This window comes from Monodon monoceros, unplaced genomic scaffold (genome assembly GCF_005190385.1).
Source record: "Monodon monoceros isolate NGI ecotype Baffin Bay Population unplaced genomic scaffold, NGI_Narwhal_1 Super_Scaffold_11, whole genome shotgun sequence".
In the NCBI taxonomy this organism is placed as follows: domain Eukaryota; kingdom Metazoa; phylum Chordata; class Mammalia; order Artiodactyla; family Monodontidae; genus Monodon; species Monodon monoceros.
In genome coordinates this window covers 66,443,216-66,457,911 of record NW_021703767.1, presented here as the reverse complement: position 1 = coordinate 66,457,911, position 14,696 = coordinate 66,443,216, and the positions used below count along the sequence as shown (strand labels likewise).

Sequence of the window (14,696 nt, the reverse complement as noted above, 5' to 3'; positions counted from 1 at the left end):
AAACATAGAATCAGAATTTTCCAAAATTCTTAAAGTTAACCACTATTCTTGGCACTTCTGTTGTTCTTACTGTTTAACGTTCATCCCATGTTAGCTAACTCTTATCACCCAATGCAGTTAATTCTTGGAGAGCTATACAATATTATTACATAGAGCTGTTTACTCTGACACAGTTAAGCTTAACTAGAATTTCAAGACTTGTATCAAGCTGATAACTAAATGCCTAGTTATATTCCTCCAACATAAACAAACCTACATGCAAACACAAAAATCAACAATATGCCCTAAAGGCCATAGATATCAGATGCAATGCAGTAAATAAAATACAAAGCTCACTTTGAGTAGTCAAAAACCTTACATGCCTGTATGTAAAAAAATAAAAGGAATGAAAGGGAAATCTGGGGAAATGTTTGGTTCAATTACATGAGCAGCTAGTATATGAAGAGGTCATGTAAATTGACAACAGTAAAACCTAGTAGATAAATGGGCGGAGCACATCAATAGATAATTCATAAGAGAGGAAAAACAACTGGTTAGCAAAGATGAACATAATGTGTATCTTTGCCAGAAGGTAAAGAAATGCAGACTAAAGCAACATGTCACTTTTTTTTCTCTTATAAGCTAACAAAGATGAAAAGGCAACTACATACTGTTGAGGTGCAACAAGACCTGCAGGCTTATGTGTATGGCGGGTGGCATAGTAACCAGATAAACGTTGTCAATGTATATCAAGAACTTTCAATGTTGATTTCGGTTTACATATTAATTTCACTTCTGGGAAGGTATACTAATAAAATAATTTTAATTTTAAACAAAAGTGTAAACAGAAATCTTTTCTTAGCATAATGAAAAGTTCAAAGCACCCTAATATCTAATAATGAGAAAATGGTTACATAAATCATTATGTCTCCTCTCTGAACTACTATGGAGACATTAAAAATATTTATGAAGATTCTGTAATAACATGGAAATTTTTAGCCACTAAATAAGTACTAATTAAGGCCCTCTCTGAGTACTGGAAATAAAAAATGAGTAAAACCCAGTCCCAGGCCTCAAAGAACTTAAAATCAAGCAGAGTGAGTAAACTCTATAAACAAGCAAGTGTAATAGTGTATTTTAAGTGCTCTATAGAAAAATGTACAGTGTACAGCGGAGATGCAGAGGATGGTGGGTGATGTGCTTAGTTCTACCTGTATGGAGTAAGAGAAGACTTTATATCTAGAATGATGCTGAGTCTTGAAAGATTAATTCACCAGGCCAATGAGAGGGAAAATGGAAGGAGAGGATGTGTAGGATATTTCAGACAAAACCAGCTGTGTAAGCAAAGGCTATGTTTCATTGTTTTTAAGTACACTGTGTAATATATTCACAATAACAACCTGCTTATAGAAAAACTCTGCTTATGAATTTAAATCTACATTATTGACAGTAGTGCTCTTTGGGTGATTTATTTTCTTATTTTTTTCTGTACTTTCTAGATAGACTGTAAATAAAACTTTATAATAAAAAGTGATAGATCCATGCACAGTAATGCACACAAAGAGGTCGGCTAAATTTTTGATAACAACTAGTGACGCATAAAGATTCACCAACAATGCTTGTTATAATGGCATCCCAGATATGTTAATTGAATGAGTAACTCTACACATAAATGTACAGTGATAGCTCATTCCCTTTCCTCTTCCTACAGATCTCAGAATACTAGCCCTAGCATTAGTAATTAGATTATCCTAAACCCAGGAGATCTATAAGAAAAGAAAGTGCTGTCCTACTGAATGGGAGAAGATATTTGCAAGCAACATATCTGATAAGGGGCTATCCAGAATATATAAAGAACCCATACAACTCAATATCAAAAAACAATCCAATTAAAAAATAGGCAGAGTACCTTAATAGACATTTTTCCAAAGAAGACATACACATGAAAAGATGGTCAGCATCTCTAATCATCAGGGAAATGCACGTCAAAACCACAATGAGATATCATCTCACACCTGTCAGAATAACTCATCAAAAAGACAACAAATAACAAGTGTCGTCGAAGATGTGGAGAAAAGGGAACCCTCATGTACTGTCAGTGGAATTGTAAATTGGTGCAGCCACTGTGGATAACAATATGGAAGCTTCTCAAAAAATTAAAAATAGAATTACTGTATGATCCAGCAGTTCCACTTCTGGGTATTTACCTGAAGAAAACAAAAAGACTAATTCGAAAAGATGTATGCACCCCTATGTTTATTGCAGCATTATTTATAGTAGCCAAGATATGAAAGCAACCTCAGTGTCCACAGTAGATGAATGGATAAAGAAAATATGTGTATATATACACATACAGGTGGACTATTAGCCATAGAAAGAATGAAATCTTGCCATTTGCGACAACATGAATGGATTTAGAAGGTGTTATGCTAAATGAAATAAGTCAGAAAGACAAATACTGTATGATCTCACTTATATGTAGAATCTAAAAAAAAAATGAACAAACAAAATGAAACAGACTCATACAGAGAACAAACTGGTGGTTGCTAGAAAGGAGAGGTGGGGAGAGGGGTGAAATAGGTGCAGGGAATTGAGGTACAAACTTCCAATTATACATAAGTCACAGGGATGTATTGTACAGCATAGGGAATATCACCAGTGGTACTGTAATAGCTTTGCATGGGGACAGATGGTTACCAGACTTATTGTGGCGATCATTTTGTAATGTATTTAAGGGTTGAACACCTGAAACTAACGTAATATTGTATGTCAACTACACTTCAATAAAAAGAAAAGACAAGTGCTGTCTATGAAGTTAAAGGGCCATGATGTAGAAGAAGAAGAAGAAGAGTTGTTCTCCTTTTCGAAAAGATAAGTCTGGGCCAAGTGGTTGACTGCTTTCTAAAAATCACTGTATGGGAGAACTGGAATATCTAAATATGGAATTGTGAAATGGTGAATCCCTGTCACTGATAGTGTTTAAGCATAATCTGAAAGACGATCTAACAGGGTCTGTGGAAGGGGCCTCTGCATTGGTGGTCAGGATAGAGGAGATTACCTCTAAGATATGTTAAGATTCTACAATTCTAAAATAGGCTGAATAGATGAAATCCTTCCAAAGGAAAGGGATTAGTTTATTTGAATTGCCCTGGACCAGTAGTTCTCAAAGTGAGTTCCCTGGATCCATAGCATCAACATCACCTGGGAATATGTTAGAAGTGCAAAATCTTTGGGTTCCATGACAGACCTGTCAAATTGGAAACTCTGGGGACAGGACCCAGCATTCTGTGTTTTAACAAACCCTCCAGAGGATTCTGATGCTAAATTTGAGAGAACCAGTGTCCTTAACCATCTTCTCTTTATCAATGAAGCTTATTAAATCATTGGTATGGTATGAACACCCTTTAAACAACCATGCTTTATATATCATTATTACTGCTTATTCTCAGTCTTACTTTTGCCATAATATATTTCAGCATGTCTTTTAAATGACTAGAGTTCTTGTATCTTTTACAGGTGTTGGGAAATCTTCCCTAGTTCATCTCCTGTGCCAAAATCAAGTGCTGGGAAATCCGTCATGGACTGTGGGCTGCTCAGTAGATGTCAGGGTATGTGTTTCTTATATTTTAGTTTTTCAGTGCCATATTAAAGGTCACTCCTTCAAATTCATGATCCAATTACAGCCCTGTAGTCAAGACTAAGTAATAATAATAGCTGGGTTTTATTAAACACCTACTTTGTGCTAGATACTATGCCCAATGTTTTACATGTCTTTGCTTACTTAGTCTTTTTTAAACTGTAAGATATAGCTACAAAAATTAAGGCATAGAGAAGTAAAGTAATTTGATCAAATTCATTCAGTTCATAAGAAGCAGAGTCAAGATTTCATCCTAATTAGTCTGATTCCAGAGACTTCACTTTTAATTACTATACTGTATATCTAGAGTTCACTTAACATGCTCCATAAATCATTCTGCTCGAGCCTTTCCCACTAAGACAGCCAACTTTTGGCTAGAAATATAGTGTAAAGGCAAAAGCTTCTGGAGCCTTATATCTAGGTCATCTGTTCCACATCACATTTAGGAAACCCAAGTGCAGTTTCCACTGAATTAACTATCTTCCCAGATATTTTGGTCTTGCTAATTCCAGCTATTCCTGTCCAGGCCTCCCTTGTACTAGCATACCTCTCTCCATTGAGTTAAGAAATAAATAAGGAGGAAATAGCAGTTAGCTAGATTGACAGTTATTTTCCTTCAGTTCCTTGAACCTGTTGTTCCACAGTCTGCGATGTATATTGCCACTGATTAGAAATCCTCTGTCAGCCTAAGTGGTATTCCTTTTTAAGGTAATTTCTTCTCTCTAGTTGCTTTAGAAAAAAAAAATTTTTTATAATCTTTGATGTTCTGTAGTTTTGCTAACCTACATCTAGGGGTGGATTAGTTTTTAGTCATCCTACTCAGAAGTTGTACGCCTCGTATATATCTTCATTTTTCAAAACTTTTAGCCATTATCTGTTTGCCTTACCTCTTTCCTTCTATCTTCTTCTTTTGAACTTCTATTGGATTTTTGTCCTCCACATCTTTTAATTGCACTTTCATGTTTTCTATTGTTTGTTTCTCCGTGGTGCATTCTGGATGATGTACTCATATCTGCCTTCCAGTTAACTAAGAATCTCTTCAACTATGTCTAATCTGTTTTTTAATAAATCCACTCAGTTTTTTATTTCAGTAACTGTAACTTCTAATTTCCAGATGTTCCTTTCGGTTCTTTTTCAAATGTCAAAATTTTTCAAAATATTCTGATCTTTCATTATATTTTACTTTTTATTTTAATCATATTCAACATAATATTTTATGGTTTCTTTTGGCTTGTTCTATTTTTTTTCTGGGTGGGTGACAGATGTCCTACTTGCTATATATGCAGACTCTACCTCATGGAAATGTACCTCTTGTATGGTTTGTAATTCTTGAAGATGACCACATCTTCAACAGAATTTTTTTTCTCCTCTTCCCTTTTGAAGTCTTGTATGCTGTGTTGTGAGAGTACAGTGCCTTTCATTTCTGTTGCTGCCAGAGCCCTAGCGATTTCAGTGATCCTTGTAATTTCTCAGCTTGGAATTTCCATGCAATCTTGATAATGTAAATTCCCCCCAGCATCTGATTGTGGTTTCCATTTTTTGTGGATCTTTCATCTACTTTCTACAAGGTCCCTGACAGAAAGTTTTTCCTGCTTTCCTGAGCCAGTGGACAGAGTTTTTCCTACTCTCTTTCACTGACTGGGATGCTCATCAAGGGTCCACATTTCAAGAAGGGAATCTGTTCCTTGTCACTCACCCACATATACTCTTGCCTTAAAAGCTGGAAAACAGACCCCTGTTCTTGGCTGGGCACTAAAACTTTGGGGACCAACCCCTGAAGTTATATCTGAATCTGGGTCAGCTCGCATTTCATACTCTTTAAGTTTTTCCTTCATTTCTAGCATCTGGGGAATTTCCTTTTTTTTTTTTTTCTTAAGTGTGTCCTTTTTATTTTTAACAAATATTTTTATGACATTTCTATGAGTTTGAAGTCAGAGGGGACCTGTCTATATCATTTCAGCCTACTATGTTCCCAAATTCTTAGCTATGGAAGAAAAAGAAACTAGATGATGAATTCAGTGGCAACTTTATTTAAGTTTGGGAGACCCAATAATAAGCTCTGGACAAAATTTCCCTTTGGACTTTTCTAGCTCCCTTTCTGTGAGAAAGCTTAGCATATTGAAAAGAAACTTAGATTTGAACTCCCACTTCCTGGGTCAGTCGCATATTTTTTTTGCTTCTTAAAGAGAGACTTAGACTAATCAGTTTACTTCTCTGAGCCTTAGTATGTCATCTGCAAATTAGAGGTAAATAATACCTGCTTTATCTAGCCTACAGGTTTGTAGGGAGGATGAGAGAAGCTTAAAAGGTGTGAAGTTAAGGTCTAGTGCTTTACAATTTGAAGTTGAAATTGAACTTAAATTCATTTTCCTGCCCCACCCATCTGCCCCTCTTATCTACTCAGAGCCCAGTCTGCTCATGTAATTTACCTTTTGTCTTATTTGGGGATTTTTCCCCTTTTCTTATTGAATTGGCTAAATCCCCAGTACAGTGTTAAGTAGAAGTGGTGCTAACAGGCATCCATGTCTCATTCCCAATCTTAGGAAATTTTTAATGTAATACCATTAAATATGGGTTTTGCTATAGGACTTTTTGTAGATATAGTTTCAGATTAAAGTTACCTTCTCTTTCTATTTCAATGAGAGTTTGAACCACGAACTGGTATTGGATTTTATCAGGTGCTTTTGCATGATAATCATAATTTCCCTGCTTTATTTTGTAACTATGGTAAATTATTTTGATTGATTTTTAAATGTTAAACCAACTTTGCATTCTTGGAGTAAATCCAACTTGGTCTTGATGTATTCTTTTCATATATCACTAGATTCAATTTACTAATACTTTTTTTTTTCAAATATTTGCATCTAAATTCATGAGGAATATTGGCCTATCATTTTCCTTTCTTATAATCTCCTTGTGGGATTTTAGTATCAGGATTATGCTAGCCTCGTAAAATGAGTTGGGAAGTTTTACCTCTGTATCTATTCTCCGGAAGAGTTTATGTAAGATTGGTTTTATTTCTTCCTTAGGTATTTGGAAGAATTCACAGTTAAAAACCTCTGGACCTAAGTTTTCTTTGTGGGAGTTTTTAAATAACATTAAAGAAAATATGAAAATGACTATTTCTTCTATATCAATTTTGATAACTTATGTTTTTGAAATAATTTGTCTGTTTCATGTAAATTGTCAAAAAATTTGTTTTTATATCTTCTATTGTCTTTCAATATCTGTAGGATCTGCAGTAGTATTCCTTTTTTCATTTCTGATATGGGTAATTTGTGGCCTTTCTCTTATTTTCTTGGTCAGTCTTGCTAGAGGTCTATCTAGGACCAGTTTGGGGCTTTGTTGATTTTATCTATTATATGTCTGTTTTCTATTTTATTAATTTCTGGGTTTTTCTCTATTATGTCTATACTTTCTTTGGGTTTAATTAGCTGTTTTTTTTTCTAACTTCTTGCACTGGGTAGTTGTTTCATTGGTTTTTTTCAGGCTTCCCTTTAGAAAGCTCTAAGGCTCTAAATTTCTATCTAGGCACAGCTTTAGCTGCCTCTCTGAAATTTTGTTCATTATCATTCAGTTCAAAATACTGTCTGATTTCCATTATGATTTCTTCTTTGACTCATGGGTGGTTTAGAAATGTGCCACTTAATTTCCAAACTTTGAGAGTGTTTATTATCTTTTAATTATTGATTTCTAGCTTAAGTACTTTCATTGTGCATAGAACATGTGCTGTATGATTTCATTCTTTGAAATTTGATGAGATTTGCTTAATGCCAATTTTGGTAAATATTTCTGTGCACTTGAAAAGAATGCATATTTTGTAACTGTTGAGTGCATTGTTCTAAATATATCAATTAGGTCAAGTTTGTTAGTCTTTTTGTTCAAATCTTCTCTATCTCGACTGATTTTCTTTGTTGCTTGTTTCATCAGTTGCTAAGGAATGAGTATTATAATCTCCAACTAGAAGTGTGGATTTGTCTATTTCTCATTTTAATTCTTCCCATTTTTGTTTATATATATTGAGGTTGTTTTATTAGGTGTGTTCTAATTTAAGATTGTTTAAACTTCCAGAAGGGTTTAACATTTTATCATCATGATATATCCTCTGTATATCCAGTAATACATTGTACTTTGAAGTCTATTTTGTCTGGTAATAAAACAGCTAAATCCCACTTTTTTCCCCAGTTTTATTGAGATATAATTGACATATAACTTTGTATTAGTTTAAGGTGTACAACAAAATGATTTGATATATGTATATACTGAGAAATGATTACCACAATAAGTTTAGGTAACATGCATGACCTCACATAGTTACAATTTTTTTCTTGTCATGAGAATTTTTAAGATTGTGTTCACTAATGAATGAATGGATAAAGAAATTGTGTTATATATACAGTGGAATATTATTCAGCCATAAAAAAAGAAGGAAATTCTGCCATTTGAAACAACATGGATGGACCTTGAGGGCATTATGCTAAGTGAAATAAGTCAGAGAGAGAAAGACAATTACTGTATTAGCACGCTTAGATGTGGAATCTGAAATAACCAAACTCATGGGAACAGAGAAGAAATTTGTGGTTGCCAGAAGTGGGGGTGAAAGGGGGAGAGGGGTAATATGGGTGAAGATGGTCAAAGGTACAAACTTCCAGTTATAAGGTAAATAAGTTCTGGGGATATAATGTACAACATGGTGACTATAGTTAATAGTATTATATTGTATAAACCAACTTATTTTTAGTTAATGTTTTGTGGTGTATCTTACTTCCATCTCTTAACTTTTGTGTTTCCTGTACTCTTGTATTTACAGTGTATTTCTTGTAAATAAGATATAGTTAAATTTTGCTTTGATAAGCAGTCTGATGTCTTAGGGTTTTTTTGTTTTTTTTGTTTGTTTGTTTGTTTGTTTGTTTTGCGGTACGCGGGCCTCTCACTGTTGTGGCCTCTCCCATTGCGGAGCACAGGCTCTGGACGCACAGACTCTGGACGCACAGGCTCAGTGGCCATGGCTCACGGGCCCAGCCGCTCCGCGGCATGTGGGATCCTCCCAGACCGGGGCACGAACCTGTGTCCCCTGCATCGGCAGGAGGACTCTCAACCACTGCGCCACCAGGGAAGCCCTGATGTCTTAGTTTTTTAATTTGATTCTTGGACCTTGCCCCCAGATATTCTTTTTTTTTTTTAACATCTTTATTGGTGTATAATTGCTTTACAATGGTGTGTTAGTTTCTGCTTTATAACAAAGGCCCCCAGATATTCTGATTCAGAGTTATACATGATGCCCAGGAATCCATTTTAAGAAGCACCTGAGACAATTCTGGTGCAGGTGAACAGTGTTTTGAGGAACACTGGGTAGGATGTGGAATCAATTTTCCAAGTGGATATGGAAGTGGTTAATGACAGGACTTAGAGAGGCAAGACTATGAATCAGATGCTGACAGGGAGTTAAAAGGTATTAACATTAACAGTAAGGGAAGAGGAAGGGAAGGGAGTATAGCTAGATGGTCCAAAGCCTCATGCAAGGTATTTCCTATTTTTTAACTCCAGGGTAATTCGAATGTGGAAGAGTGAACAGCATCCATCTGAGAGGGCAGCAGGAGAAGTTTTGTCTTCAGGGTAGAGGCTGACATCAGTTAATACAATGAGGTTGAGGATAAGAATATAATGGAATTTTATATAATCATGGAGTAAGTTTCTAGGAGAGAAGTGGAAAGATTTGGAAGAAGGAAACAATTGGGATTGAATAATGGGTAGAGGAAGCAGAAAGCAGTTTGGGAATCAGAATATGATAAACCAATTAAGGACCCAAAGTATATGGTAACTGAGGATAACAGGTCTTGAGTGTAGCCGGTAGCAAAATTTCCAAAAGAAACTTTGCCTTAGCAGCCTCCTGTATATGAAGGTGGAGACTCGGGGTGTATCTGTAAGGAGTGCTTCTACGTATGTCCCAGATTGCAGATCAATATGAGTTTAGTTAGTTCCCAAGAACCCTGACCAAGTTTTAGAAGTAACAGTAGCGATTTCCTTTGGAAACCCCTGCTTTTGGAGAAAGTGAAATTGAAGTTCCCTTGAGTTATCTTATGAAAGACTGCCGACTTTTGAACTCCCTCTGTAGTTCCAGGGAACAGTGGGGAGGATGTAAAACTGCCCAAAGGGAGACTGGAATAAAGGCTACAGTAGTCGAAGACAAGTGTCATGTAATAATGTGACGGATTTTACTGGAATGAGTGTGTTACTGACTTCTTTAAAGCCAGACTGGCCTGAATTGCATTACCGTGTAAGAGTTGGGCATGTGGGGCTGAAAGTGATCTTGCTTTTATTACTCTTCATTGAATTGGGCTTGTTGATCTGTCTTCTTTGAGAAAAATGCATTTCTTGAGTGACAACATAAGTAAAAGGCATTTTTAAACGATAATCTTAAGGTAAGTTCTGATAGACATGTAGATTATATTGACTGTTGTTGTAATAAAGTGAACAGTTCTTCCCTCTAGCAAGGATGATTAAATCTGATAAAGCCTTTACCTAAATAACTTGAAAGAACACTTTCTGCTGTAGCAGCTTTTATATTGCAATTACAGCTTCTGTGTTACTGAAACCTGAAAGGGGATCTCCAGAATCAGTATAGATCCATAAATACACACTCTTCAGAACTCTTAAAAACAGTTGCCCCATTTAGCTCATTTCACATCTGTTAACAGCCAACTAAAAATAGAGATGGTAAAGATGATAATGTAATTGTTTAATTTCAAGTACTGGGTGAAGCTAATAAGCTTAAAGTATGTACTCAGTAATTATTAACATTTTGGATTTAGTATGCAGTGCAGAGGTGTTCATAACTGAACTGAAGGGAAGAGAGAGAAACGTTTTATTTTGTGGTATTCTTCGTTCATTGCTGTGTTCTAATTTTGTTGCCCCAAGTCTAATGGGACCAATATAAATGCATGGCTGTGCTTAATTATGAAAACAAAACTTACAGAATTTAATCTTTTCACAAATTATAAATAAGGAAATTGATTTGTCATTTCTAGTTCACTTTAATGGGATTTTTAACTCTAATTTACACATTGCACACAATCAATATCTATTGAATTCCTCTTGGGCAGCATAACAATATACAAGCACTGGGGAGAAAAAAAAATTTTTTAAGGGCAGTCTTCCTACCACTAAAAATATGAGGTGGGAACTGGTAGGTGGGACAAGGTCTTTATATAAATGATCTTTAAAATAATGGTAATAATGATGGCTAACATTTTTTAGTGCTTACTTTGGCTAGGCACCTATTTTGCATACTAATCCACAAGCCTTAATGCCCACAACCCTTTGAGGTAGGTACTATTAGCTTCCCTATCTGACACATGAAGTAGTTGAGGCACAGAAGTATTAACTGACTTGTTCACGGTCACAATGCTAATAAGTGATGGAGGTGGAATTCAAACCCAGACAGTCTGGTTCAGAAACCTGTGCTTTTGATCACTACTCTGTACTGCCTTTTGTTCCAGAATGGTATTAAGAAAAAGGTGCTCTAATGCTGTTAAATACAGTAATGACTAGACTCATATGGAGATTTAAATTTAATTTAAATGAACTAAAATTAAAAATTTAGTTGCTTGGTTGAACTAACCACATTTCGAGTGCCCAGTAGTCACATGTTGCTTGTGGTTACCATATTTGACATTTCCATCATCACAGAAAGTTCTGTGGGATAGCTCTGATACAGAATATAAGTGTTCAAGCGAGAAAGTGAGTCGCTTGTGAAAAACAGAAAATTATACTGAGTGTTAATGATTGAATGGGCAGCCTGGGCAATGGACAAATGTACTATTCCTTAAGAAGAGGGATATATATTACAGGTGGAAGAGAAAGAAATGATAAATTTAGCTCTGGACATGATGAAGGGAGGGATCTGTGAGCTATCCAATGTCTAGAAGGCATTTGACGTGTTGAAGCTCAAGAGACAATTCTGAATTGGAATTATCTGTATAGGGATAATCCTGAACCATGAGAGCTGATGAGGTTTTCAGAAAGGAAAATTTAGAAAGAGAAGAGCTGAGGGAGAACCTTGGGGTATATTTAGAGAGTTGATGTTGAAAAGGGGGTCAGAGAAAGATTGATCAAAGAGATAGGAGGGATAGCCAAGATGATGAAATACCGCAAGAGCAAAAAAGAGATGAGAATTTCATGAAGGAGGGATTGATTTTTAGTATGAAATAATACAGAGATATAAGGACTAAGAGAAAAAAAATTGGATTTGGTGACGATGAAGGTAGTGCTGACCTTTGAAAATGCAATGGAATGTTAGTGGCAGAAACCAAATGATGTGAGCAGGCAGAGAGGAAATAGAAACAGGGGTTTAAATCAGTCGTTTAGAGGTTAAATAAAGGAGCAGATGGGTACAGAATAGAAGGGGAAAGTGAAGGGGTTTTTAATTTATTTTTTTATTTTTATTATTTTTATAAATTATTTTATTTTATTTATTTTTGGCTGTGTTGGATTGCCGTGCGAGGTTTTTATCTAGCTGTGGCTAAGAGGGCATGCCACCTGGAAGTTGTATTACATAGTGGCTATTCTGGAAGGAGTTACAGTCTGTTTACAGTCTGTAAACATTAGACATTTGAAATAACTTTAGAGAAAAAAAATGATGTACTTAAATTTTTGCCCAGCTTAATTATGTATGAGAATCTCCTAGAGAGCTTTCTTTAAAATACAGATCCTTGAGCCCCACCCCAGAAGCTTCAAGAGTTGTCCAAGAATCTGTATTTCTTAAAATAAGCCTTCCTATTGGTTCTGATTTAATTTGTTCTTAGAACTGTACTTGAGAAGCACTGGAATTCAGTAAAATAATAAACTGAGTATAATAAAACCTTAGAGGATGACATATCCTGAATTTATTCCTTGATTTAACTAAACATATCAAAGCATCTAATATGTGCCAGGTATTATGCTATGTTGTAGGCCTACCAAGATGAATAATATGGTCCATGCTCTTAAGCTCAGAGTCTAATAGAAGAGATATCAGCAGATGAATAAGACAGTGTGGTTAGTGAAATGATAGAACTGTGCAGGATGTTATGGGAGCAAATAAGAAGAGTACCTAACTGGCCCTGATTGGTTTTGGAGCCAGGGAGGGTGGCAGGATCAACAAAGCTTCACTAAAGTAGTTGAGCTTTTTGATACCAGGTAACTGACTCCTTATAATACCTTGTATTGTTCGTTTCAGTGGTTTTGCTTAGAAATCTTGATAATATAAATTATAAATTTCCTTGCTTTCATAAACAGAATTCATGTAGTTTAACCTTTTTATTGATGACTTAACATTTTCACATATTATCAGTTATTTATGCCTTATAGCAAAATAGTGATACCTTTTATCACAGTATACAAGATTACTTTCTATTATCCACAATGGTCCCCAACTGCTGTGATTTTGCTGTTGTCATTTTTGTGTCCTATCCTCTTTGTTGCCAGTCTGCTAATTGTCTTATCTTAATGTCAATGTGGCTATCTGTAGAATATCTTATTTACTTAAAGTTTTCCTTGGACAAAAGGATTTGGACCAAAAAAAAATGTGAATAAGTAAAAAGTATGAAGCATTCTGTTAAACATATATTGATATATGCATTTTATGACATCTATTTTAACTATTCAGCTATCTTGCTTTCTGTTATTTCAGAGCCATTTGATATACAGAATATAACTTCTTCGTTTTCTAATCAAAGAAACTGAGACTCAAAGATATCAGGGATAATTAGTAGCAATCAATGAATATAGTCTAGGCTTCCTATACCAAAAGAGTTCCATTGTATAAAATGAGTAATTCTTAACTAGAGGTTACAGCAAAATCATTTGGAGAATTGTTCAAATTATGCATGCCAAGGACTGGACCCAAAGTTACTGATTCAGTAAGTCTGACATGTATATTTCTTTTTTTTAAGGACTTTTTTTTTCAGCTTTATTGAGATATAATTGACAAAAAAAGTTGTAAGATATTTAAAGTGTATATTGTGATGATTTACTATATTCTTACACATTGTGAAAGGATTCCTCCCATCCAGTTAATTAGCACATCCATCACCTCACATGTTTATTTATTATTTATTTGGTGAGAACATTTAAGTTCTATTCTCTTAGCATGTTTCGGTTATACTATAGAGTGTTATCAACTACAGTCACCATATCATACATTAGGTCCTCAGACCTTATTCATTTTAGAGCTGAAAATTTGTACCTTTATACCAATTTCTCCCTATTTCCCCCACCCCTGCAACCCCTGGCAACCACTTTTCTATTTTCTGTTTCTATGAGTTTAACTTTTTATTTAGATTCTACATATAGGTGATAGCATGCAGTTGTTTTGTTTTTTTTTCTCTGAGTGGCTTGTTTCACATAGCATAATTCCCTCAAGATCCAATCATGTTGTCTCAAATGGCAGGATTTCCCCACCGCCCCACCCCCCCACCCCCCCACCCCCGCCCCGTGGCTGAATAATGGGATAATATACCATCTCATGGCTGTATATCACATCTTCTCTATTCCTTCATCCATTGACAGACACTTGAATTGTCTTCATATCTTGGCTGTTGTGCACAGAACATGGGAGTGCAGATACCTCTTCAGTATCCTGTTTTCATTTCCTTTGGATATATACCCAGAAGTGGGCTTGCTGGATCATATGGTAGTTCTATTTTTAACTTTTTGAGGAACCTTCATTCTGTTTCCATGGTGGCTGAACCAATTTACATTCCCACCAGTAGTGTACAAGGGTTCCCTTTTCTCCACATGCTTACCAACACTTGTTATCTCTTGTCTTTTTGATAACAGCCATATTAAGAGGTGTGAGGTGCTATCTCACACTTCTGATATTCATTTCCCTTCTGATTAGTGATATTGAGCACCGTTTCAGGTATTTGTTGACCATTTGTCTTCTTTGAAAAAATGTCTATTCAGTTCCTCTGCCCAATTTTTAAATTGGGTTTTTTGCTATTGAATTGTATTATTTCTTTATATATTTTGGATATTAACCCTTTATCAGATGTATGATTTGCAAATATTTTATCCCATTCCATAGGATGCCTTTTCACTT

General features: G+C 35.4%; 1 protein-coding gene across 1 annotated transcript in view; it reads left to right on the top strand.

Moving 5' to 3' along the window:
• The window catches only part of RABL3 (RAB, member of RAS oncogene family like 3), a 37,080-nt gene that overhangs the window by 2,101 nt on the left and 20,283 nt on the right, over nt 1-14,696 (top strand). Inside the window, exon 2 of the mRNA XM_029215465.1 lies at nt 3,496-3,587. Within this exon, the coding sequence (XP_029071298.1) occupies nt 3,496-3,587 (92 nt within the window). The remainder of the gene's footprint in view (nt 1-3,495; nt 3,588-14,696) is intronic.